Here is a 10,612-nt window from a genome sequence, read left to right on the forward strand (position 1 = left end):
ATTTTACACCTTTTAAGCAAAAAATACACCTACATCAGCTCGTTTAAAAATGTGTAAACTTATCTAAAATTTTCAATGAGCTACAGTACCCGTGTAAATTTACATGGGTACTGTAGCATGTGTATTTAGTTTTTTAATAATTTTTTTCTCTCTCTCTCTCTCTCTCTCTCTCTCTCTCTCTCTCTCTCTCTCAGGCGCACAGCTCTCCCTTTGTCTCATCTCGTCCATTTTTCTTCCTCTAGGTACCGCTGATCGCCATTGCTGCCGATGAGAACGAGGTCGAGCAAGCACCACCACAGCCACAGCCATAGCCATGGAAGACGAGAGGTCTGAAACTCGAGACAGTTGCTACTACCCTGGGTGTAGAAAAGATGCAAATTGCAACTGTGAGATTTGCTTGGCTAGCATCAATGCCACGCTTGATCTCATGCCCGTCAATGTCCACAAAACCACACTCACAAAGCTCTCATCTTCTCGTGCCCGAAACAACGATGTCGAACGCACTCCCATCTCTTTCAATGCTTCGATTTTGTCCACACCCAAATCGAGTTCTCACCTTGTTTTGGCCTCTCCGGTTCTCAAATCGAGTGTGAGATCAAATCCGATGGAGAGGATGGAGAAGAGCGAAAAAGAGTGGGTTTGGAAGGTTTGGTTTGTGAAATTGGTGGTGGGTTTAAGCTTGATTTTCGTGGTGGAGTTTGGTTTTTCTAGTGGGGTTTGTGGGATTTTAAGACCAGTGTTGTCTGATTTAATGGATTTTGGTTTCTGATGATGGTGGTGATGGAGGCTGGGTGGTGATGATGGTGGTGATGGTGGCTGTGGGTCTATGAGAGAGAGGGGCAGTGAGGGAGTGAATAATAAAAAATTGTAAAATAATGAATATTTTATTGAATAAATGTGTAGAATAGATAAACTGATATAGCTGTTTTGTAAAAATGAACGTGTAAAATAGAAAAAGTAGGTTTTTTCGTGTAAAATAGATAGCAAATTTCCACAGACTGATGTGGATACTCTTATTAGGCTATTACTAATTGAAGTCGTATTGGAATTTGGACCAATTGGTTTCGGCTCATAAAATCAACTACTCTCTAGCTTATCTATCAAAGTCAAATCAATTAAAAAGGCTTGGATGTGGTCATGTTGGAACACTCACAGAGCTCTATCGTTTTTGTTTTTGTTTTTGTTTTTTTGTTTTTTTTTTTTGTCACTTATAAATTTTGTTGTCCATTTATTGTCTCAGACATTAAGGGGCCGTTTGGTATGGTAGTTTAAGTAATACTTTTCAGTTTTTAAACAATATTACATGTATTTCCATACATTTTTTTCATCCACATGTATTTTCAAAAAATATAAATAACGTTATTAGAACAATGTTACCAAACAGTGTCTAATTTTTCAAAGAAATCAGAAACCATAGTTGTTACTACTTTTGGTAAATCTAGTTAAAAATATATATTTTTTGTAATCATTTTCTAATGATATCATCGGTTTTAAGGGGAGGGAATTCTTTTGTTGCTCAATATAAGTTACCTCTTTTAGTTTTCACTTTTTTTTAGTGGTATTTTAGGGGCAAGGTAACCTTTCAAATTTCTTCTATATTCTTTTATTGAATATGAATTTTGAAAATATTTGATTGCATATTTTTTATGTATATATATATATATGCATGTCAAATTTCATTGAAATCGAATGTTATTTCTATTCAATCAATAACTTATATTTTCACGTATAATTTTATACTACAAAAGCTTGAAATTCAAATATTTGATTGATGACATAATTATTAATCTTTAATCTTCTTAAAATTTTGAAAGTATGAATTATATAATATGAACATATAACTTAATGGTTAGATTTTTAAAATTCATATTTAATAAAAAAAAATGTAAGAGGAGTATGACAGAAAGAAACTTTTTTTTAGGGTATGTTTGGTATACTGAATGAGGATTACGATAGGAATTGTAATTTTTATTACTAGGTATAAAATGTGTTGTAATGTAATAACTAAACCTATTCATTAGTTTGGTTGTGAGTTATAACATTAGAATGAAACTTAACATTTATTTTAGGAAATTTCTTACTCATACAATTATATCTCCTTAAAAATTGTTATTTTTAAATTTAAGAGAGATATGTGTTATTTTTTATGATTTTTTATTTTTATAATTGTTAGATGTATATAGAAAGTTTTTTTATTTGGAAATATATTAAGTTTTGAAATTATTGCATTTACTAAGGAATAGCTAATACAACATTTTAAAGAAGAATAGTTATTCCGCATTTTGAAGAATAGTTATTCATAAGAAATGATTATTTATTATAATAAAAACATAACCAAACTAAAGAATAACTAAACTATAGGAATAACCATTACATTACAACATCTATTACAGTCTACCAAACATGCCTTTAGTAAATTCCAAACTCGTAAAAAACTATCCCCTCTGAGCTTGCTCAGTGACCCTTTTCAATTTGTGCACTCTAATATTAGAACATATAGTTTCTATAGTTTCTGAAGTTAAATCCTTTAATTTGTTCTGCTTTGCTGATTATTATTTTCTTTTCTTGTGCATATATGGTGTTTGAAATCTCTAGTGCAAGTGGAAGGATGAGAATTTGGAGGATCCGATAAGTGAGTTGCCAGATGACACGCTCATCTCTATTATGTCTTTCTTGACATTGAAAGAAGCAATCAGAACTTGTGTTCTTTCGCATAGATGGAAACATCTGTGGCCATTCTTTACTGGTAGTTTGAACTTTGAAGATCCAAATACAATTTGGGACATCGAGGACGAAAAGAAAACATTGATATTCGAAAGGAATAAATTTGTTAAAAGCGTGAATCGTATTCTAAAATTACATCAAGGCTCACCTATAGACGAGTTGAGAGTTTGTTTTGACTTAAAACAAACATTCTAAACGTCTCATTTATGGATGGATTGACCTTGCAATGTCAAAGCGAGTTAAGAGGCTTGAATTGGACTTCACACCAACATTGACAAGCCCAAGTAAAATGGCTTATACATTTCCACATGAGTGGTTTACCGTTTATATGCGTCAAAAGCATCAAGTCCTTGACTTCCCTCACTCTAAAATACGTACATGTAACCAGTTCGAGCACTTCCTTTCCAATTGTCCCTTGCTTGAAAGGTTGCATGTTGATAGTTCTGAAGATCTAGGGAATCTGAAGATTTGCGGTTCATCACTGAAGTAGAAGTACTTACACATATCGCATTGTTATAAATTTAAAAGTATTGAGATTTCTGCTCCAAATCTTGAGTATTTTGGCCATCTTGGTCATAGACTGGAATTGCATATTAACTATGCACCCCCCCGTCTTCTAGATGTACGTATTGGTGGACATTCTAGCGTACCTCTGAGTTCTGCATTGTGCCCTCTGCTAAGTTACCTTCCTCGGCTAGTGAGTTTGAGTCTCGACATTTGCCTCTATGTAAGCACTCTCAATTCTTTTGCAATCTCTTGTGTTTATGTTTATATGGTTTTAAGCATTGTTCTCTCATCGCTAGTTTGTTCTTTTCAGGATAACTCAGAAGTCCCAAAATTTCAAACTTTAACCAATCTTAGATACCTTAAATGGAGAATTGCTATACATGATCGAGAAAGCCTCGTTGGATTAATATCTATGATAGAAGCGGCACCAATGTTACATAAATTTACCTTGGAGGTGATTGTTCTAACTTCTCACTTTCATGTCTTGCCACTTGAGCATACTAATAGCTTTTATTCTTTAATTTAGGAGATGCAATTTGCACATTAACTGTTGGATCATGGGATTTTTTTTTTTTTTTAATAGACCAAGAATGTATTGACTCCTTAGGTAAATTAACCAATTAATTAGTCAAGTGAATTAATTAAGTCAACTAACATGCAATAAGCGTGATAGCACAAACAAATCACCAAATAATTAAATGCAGCGGAAATTAAATTTGACACAGGTGATTTGTTTATGAATGGAAAAAATCACCGAAGCAAAACCCCACTGAGTGAATTTAAGGTCACCACTCCCGAAAATCTACTATTATCAAAACAAGTGGTTACAAGTAAAGGAATTTTAGTACCTTATACTAACCTACAATTGAATCTTTACCCTAATACATAATTGGACTTGTAATGTAGTGACAATCTCTCTTTTCAATGTACGGCTCCGAGTACGTGACTAACTGATCGATGCATGGATTCCAGTACGTGACTAACACACCAACTTGAGAAGGATGTTGGCTGCAAAGTTCTTCAGTTCATCCACACGATGAAGATCAAGAAGCTCCTTGGTTAAAAAATCCTACGGTGTACAAACGTAGCAACTTCTTCAAGAGAAAGATGAACTAGGGCAATTTTTGTCTCCGGTCACAATATGAGTACAACAACAATTGCAACAACCTTTGCATCAATTGAGATGGCCCTTAAAATAATCTTTATATATGTCTAGGGCTGTGAGGAAAAAAAAACCCTACACAAATTACTTGGATATGCGTGAAAAGTAGATCTGGAAATCTAAATTTTGTAATTCTTGATATATACATTTGTCGAGCTTCAAATATTAAATCTCAATAGATACATTCGTTGAGCTATCTGTCGAGTTTTAATGAACAACACTTCTCACTTGATTCTTGGACAGATTTACATGGCTTCAACATATGGACTTGAACTCTTGTTCTTTGAAGTATTAAACACATTCTAGATGTATCAAATTACAAGTAAAGTGCATTTTGTCAAAGAATTAGCCAATTCTATATGACATATGTTCTTAACATGTTCCGCATATGTCCTAACATTTTCATCTTCTAAATATTGTTTGAACTCGACTTGTTATTTTCCATAGATCTATTGGAGGCATCATCTTATTTGTGTGTGTGTGTGTGGAGTATAAGTGTTGAAATAAATGCCTAGTCCTTTTGGGGATCACTCTTTTAAGGTTTAGCTGTTTCTTGCACCAGAGAATCATATATATGCTTTTTAAAATTGAAGTAGCCTATGTAGAATATGAAACTCTTAACTTATGAATTTTGTGCAATTGTATAATGATTCAATCTTAGAAGATAATTGGTTCAAATTAAGTGGGAGGTTTGTGCATTAGGATTATTAGGCATACTTAGTGTGCGTTTGCGTAGCAAATGTGGCAGATGCTTTGCGTTTTTCCGTGGGTCCCGCGCACTCTTCACGGACTAGCAAGTACGGAAAAACGCAAATGTAACTTAAAAACTGGGTCCTACAAGCACTATTCATAGTTTAAAAATTATTTTACTACAGTGTTTTCAATAATAAGTTTTCAGTTTTCAGCAATAAGCAGTATCCACTTGGATAAACTTAGCTTATTATATCTACTTTAACATGTTCCCTTGCATGCATGATATGGTTCTTATTTTCTTTTTCCCCACTGCAGATGATATGGGTTGGACCCAAGATAGAACAAGAGTTAAGGAAGGTGATGAAATATCCCAATGAGTACCTCAAAGAGGTGGAAATAGTGGGATTTGTTGGGCGTGCGATAGACATTGAACTTCTTGTTTACTTACTCGAAAGTTCTACCAAGCTTCAGAAGATTATTATTAATCCTTGTCCTCCATTGGTTTTGGGAGCCCCTTGGGAGACTGAGAATAATAATGCCGGTACTAGAGAGCGTGCTAGAGAATGTGCCAAGCAGCTAAAGAAGAATCTACCCCTAGGAGCTGAGTTACTTATAATGCGATCATATATATATATATATATATATATATTTATATATCTAAAAGCTGAAGTTACGTGACATAACATAGCTTGGATAATTTAGTATTTATTATAATATATGTATATATTTTTTTACTTTTTTTATTCCCATACTATTTTCTCTTGGAAAGTAGTTACTTTTTTTTTTTTTTTTTTTCTTTTTTGTAACTCTACTTTATATTGATGAATCATTATGATTTTTAAAACTTTATTTTAGGTTCAAACATTTTGCTGTTGTATTTTTAGTTCCCCATTACAAGTAGTATAACTCTCTCTTTATAGTTTTGGTTAGTTTGATTTTTTGAGTTAATACTTGATTATTTTGGAGGTAAGAATTTGAGTTTATATCAAAACACAATTATGCTAATAACATATCGGCATTCGGTCCACTTCATCAATTCGGTACGGTTTAGTCTACTTCAGTCCACTTCCGTCAATTTTGGTCCAATACGGTTTATTCGGTCGATTTTGGTTCATTAAGTCCAATTCAGTCTACTTCAGTCCAATTTGGCCCACTTAGTTAATTCAATCCACTTTAATCTATTCAGTCCATATAGTCCACTTAGGTCTATTCGGTCAAATTTGGTTCATTCGGCCACTTCGGTCTATTCGGTCCATTTTAAACCACTTCGGTGTACCTACTTAAGAATGGCAAAATACAAGTTTGCGTTGAGAGTACTATTAATTATTTGAGTAATATCAATTATAATTATATGATAAGTTTTGGTTATCATAATAATTTCCTGAAGAGAATGAGAATTTGAATAATAACTCTGAAACTTAAAAATTTTAATTGTACCAAAAGAAATTATGAAAATATAATGCATAATAAAAATGGTTAGAAGAAAATGATTGTTAGGGTACATTTTTTTACACCTAATTTTATTTAAATAACACCTATTTATTTTCAAACACCACTAATAAGTTATTGGGCTTTCCAAAATATTTTTTGCCCTGTTATTATGTTAACCACAAATATTTCATATCTTATTTTTTAAATTGGGTCACGATATAAACTATCACAAAAAGCCCAAAAAACTCATATATTATCTAATTTTAGTATCATTATTTAGCTAAGCCCAAAACTGGCCCTACGAGCCGAATTCACACATCACATTCTTTTCTAAAGCCGAAGGTTACTTATGCTTGGAAATATTTCAAAAGCCCAATTTTAATTGGTAATATTAAAAGCCCAATTTACATTGGCATTATTAAAAGTCCAAGCTAGTAAAAAGTCCAAAATTATCAATACTTGGCAAAATACTATATCATAAGTATTTCACTTAAAGTTCAATAATTGACAATGTTTTATTATAGCTAGATTCTAAAAGGAGAAGAAAAAAAAATTAAGAAATTCACAATACTCAAGCCAATTCGCTTTAACACAAATTACACTTTTTCCTCCTACAAGAAGAGTGGAGGACCCACTAACTGCATGTACAACTTACTAATAAAAAAAACTTACGTCATTTAAATACAATTAAGGAAATATTTGAATGTCTCATGGATTCATAATCACTATATATTGTTTTACAATGCACACAACTCCAAAAGCAAGACCCAAATCACTTATGAATGAAAAGAGAAAGCTCATCAATTAGAAACATAAATCGGTATTATTGTTTTAAAAAGATTGAAGAGAGAAGCACACAAGACCCTCCAAGTGCATTGAAATTCCACTGTATCCTCCATTTTATTATCACTATTGTGCTCATTCAACTCTACAAGCCTAGAACCACTTGTGATTTCTTCTTCCTTGTGTCTGCCATATAAATTATATAATGCACAATATTTTAAAACAAAGTATAATAGTATTATACTTATCTATTAAAGCATGGTCAAGATTTCTATTAAATCATGGTCAAGTATAACAGTAAGTATAATAGTATGGTCAAGATTTCTTTCAGGCATTGTATCAAACACTTTGGGAGCATCATTTATACCTCAAATTCCAATCCTCCCACCTCAAGCATCAATTTGATTTTTTTTTTTTTTTTTTTAAAAAAATTTGTGTGAATGCGGAGAAGTCAAGCTTTCTTTCAATGAGAATGAAAGGTTACAAAGCAAGAAACAATAAAATTACAATCACAACTCAGTAATTACAATAAGAAGCAAAATTTGAGAAATGTAGAGAGATGTGGGTCTCACCGTTTTGAGGAAGATAGAGAAGTGATGATGGGCGACGACAGGGAGAAGATGTCGAGTGCCTCTACCTCTGCCTCTGCCTTTGCCTCTGCCCTTTGCCCTCTTGCCTCTGCCTCCACCTTCGCCTCTGCCTTCGGTGTGTGAGAGCAAGATTCTTCTCCAGAACCCCTTCCTTTCCCTCTTCACTAAAATATGCTGGTGTTTTTGAACTTTTGTTTTGTTTTCTTAATATTTTTATCTTGTTTTGAATTTTATTTGATTTTCTTTGTTTTGTTTTCCTAGTCAGATTATTTTAAGTTGTGTTTTGTGACTTGGCAGTGATAGGTAGGAAATGTTGTAAAAATGTTGTAAAATTGTTGTGGACGTAGCATTTCTCATTTATTATTAGTTTTCTTCAATATTTCAATAATTATTGCCAAAAATCTTGTAGTTTAACTAGTTGCACCTAATAATATTTCCAACAGAGACATTCAAGGTTTAAATTCTCACCCCCAACAATTGATGAATAAAAAAAAATTTATTTCAATAATTTCCTTGTAAAAAATTGCAATATTTGGTTTTTATAGACAAAAAAAAAAAAAAAAAAAAATTAATTAATTAATTAAGAGTAGTGTAGTAATTTGATCATACTATATATGTGTTTACAAACTGAAAATTGCATGATATAATGGCTAATATTGATAGGCATTTTTCATGCCGGCCAAAAAACATGCAAATATCCTTCAATTATTATTGTTGTTGTTGTTATTGTTATTATTTACATTCTTGATTGTGTGTTACTAAATTTATTTTTACTTTTCCTTCTTGTTGGACATTGTATCAATTGTTGTAAAAACAAATAAATTTGAGTAAGAATACCATATTTCAAATATATTGTTTCTCACATAAAAAATTAAAAAAAATGAATTGTTTCTCATATAAATCTTAGAAAATGATATTAAAATTTCATTATACTTTTTTTTTTTTGAGAAAGAAAATTTCATTATACTTAAAATAATTAATATAACAAAATAAACATATTTATTCTATAAGTAATCTTTCTAATTACAAAAATAAATATTACAATGTTTGTTCCCCACTCACACCACACACACATAAATGTCTTGAAGTGTAACAAGGCAAGTAGTTCCAATTGCTTACTCATTTCGAATTTGTTAACATCCTTGTAATTGTCACAATTGTTTACATGGGTATTGACTAATTAGGCTTTTTTAATTGCCTTTTACTTGGTGTGGGAATTCATTGATCATGAATTTGCTTTTCAGCAATCTAACATAATATCAAATACGATCTATTTGAGAGGACTAATCAAACTGAACAATCTCCATGTGCACGTGCTACCAATAGGATTAGACTCTAGGAAGTACGGGTGTGGGTGCAGTGCAGCGACATGGCAATTTTTTAAAAAGTAGGACATGGGTGCGGTGGAATACGTTTATTAATTAATTATTAAATATATTTTTATTTATATTTTCTATATATTGCTAAGCATATTTTTCCATATAATGGTAAATATATCAATTTAAGAGTAATAGTAGATAATAAAATACATATATAACCATTACATGAAAAGTTTGAAATTAACTTTTTTTTTTAAAATATTTCGGCCCATATCGGGTCCTATTTTGGACTGCTTTGGATTGAATTGGACTCATATCAGATCATTTCGGTCCGAATTGGACTGAATCGAACTGTATAAGGCCGCATTGAAAAAGAAAATTGTTAGGGAAAGCGTGTGCAGCTGCGTCCAAGCCGCATGGCGCGTCTTGTCGAGTTCGACACAGGTGCGCCGAACAAAACGGCGCACCCATACTTTCTTGATTAGACTATTCTTGCTCCAGTAAAACTACAAGCAAACTTTCAAGTGGAAGATGAACAAATCTATTGCAAAGACCATAAATTGGACACATAGCAGTTAACTTATCCTCAAGAATTCCCTAAAGCTCAAGAATTCCCAATGCATTAGGATGGGGAAATACCTATCAATTTAAAGAAATGTTCAACATGGAACCAAGAAAACCAACCCTTAGTCTCACTTGATCTAATCACTAAATTCTGATTGCAGATTTGTTGATGTTTGAAGCCAGCACAAGTTAATTACTTTTGATGCTGAAGGAGAAACTATGCACAGGGATACTTGATCAAGAATGCTAAGAAGTTCAATATTTGAAATATCAATACTAGAAATCACAATATCTATGTCTTTTGTAAAGAATGGGAATGCTACAAAGAGAGAAGAATGAAGATAGTTAAATAAAGAGAATGACACAAAAGTTAAGGAAACCATTATCATTTAACAAAAAAATTGACAAAGATTAAACTTGGATAAGTTAAAAGTTGAACGCAAGCAAGAAATTTTAGATTCTGGAGAATGCCAGAAATTCAATATCTTGTCTAAAATATAATTTAGCTCATGCCAAGATGTTCATGCATACTCAAGTTCAAAAAGATTCAGGACGCATAAAATTTTACCACAGTAAGAATTAACTTGTATAATAGAATTTTAGCCTAAGGTACCTCCTCTATACCATTAACTATCCATTTCTCCAATTCTACAAGAATAGATTTTGCACATTTTCCATTTGAAAATGTGCAACATTCATATCGTAGCAGAAGACTACGTACCCAAACTACACCCCAAAAAAATAAATCTTCACTCAAAGTTCTTTTCTTTTAAATCACATTGTTGTCTTGAGTAATTCTTTATCTGTGTTACAAGATTCAACCTTGTGTTATGCCTTTT

General features: G+C 32.2%; 1 protein-coding gene across 1 annotated transcript; it reads left to right on the forward strand.

Annotated features, from left to right (window-relative positions):
• The first annotated feature begins 313 nt into the window (after positions 1-313).
• Positions 314-769, forward strand: LOC126704232 (uncharacterized). Its single transcript, XM_050403249.1, has one exon. The coding sequence runs from the start codon at positions 314-316 to the stop codon at positions 767-769; it is 456 nt and encodes a 151-aa protein (XP_050259206.1).
• The last annotated feature ends 9,843 nt before the right edge of the window (positions 770-10,612 follow it).

Source organism: Quercus robur, chromosome 10 (genome assembly GCF_932294415.1).
Source record: "Quercus robur chromosome 10, dhQueRobu3.1, whole genome shotgun sequence".
Lineage (NCBI taxonomy): Eukaryota > Viridiplantae > Streptophyta > Magnoliopsida > Fagales > Fagaceae > Quercus > Quercus robur.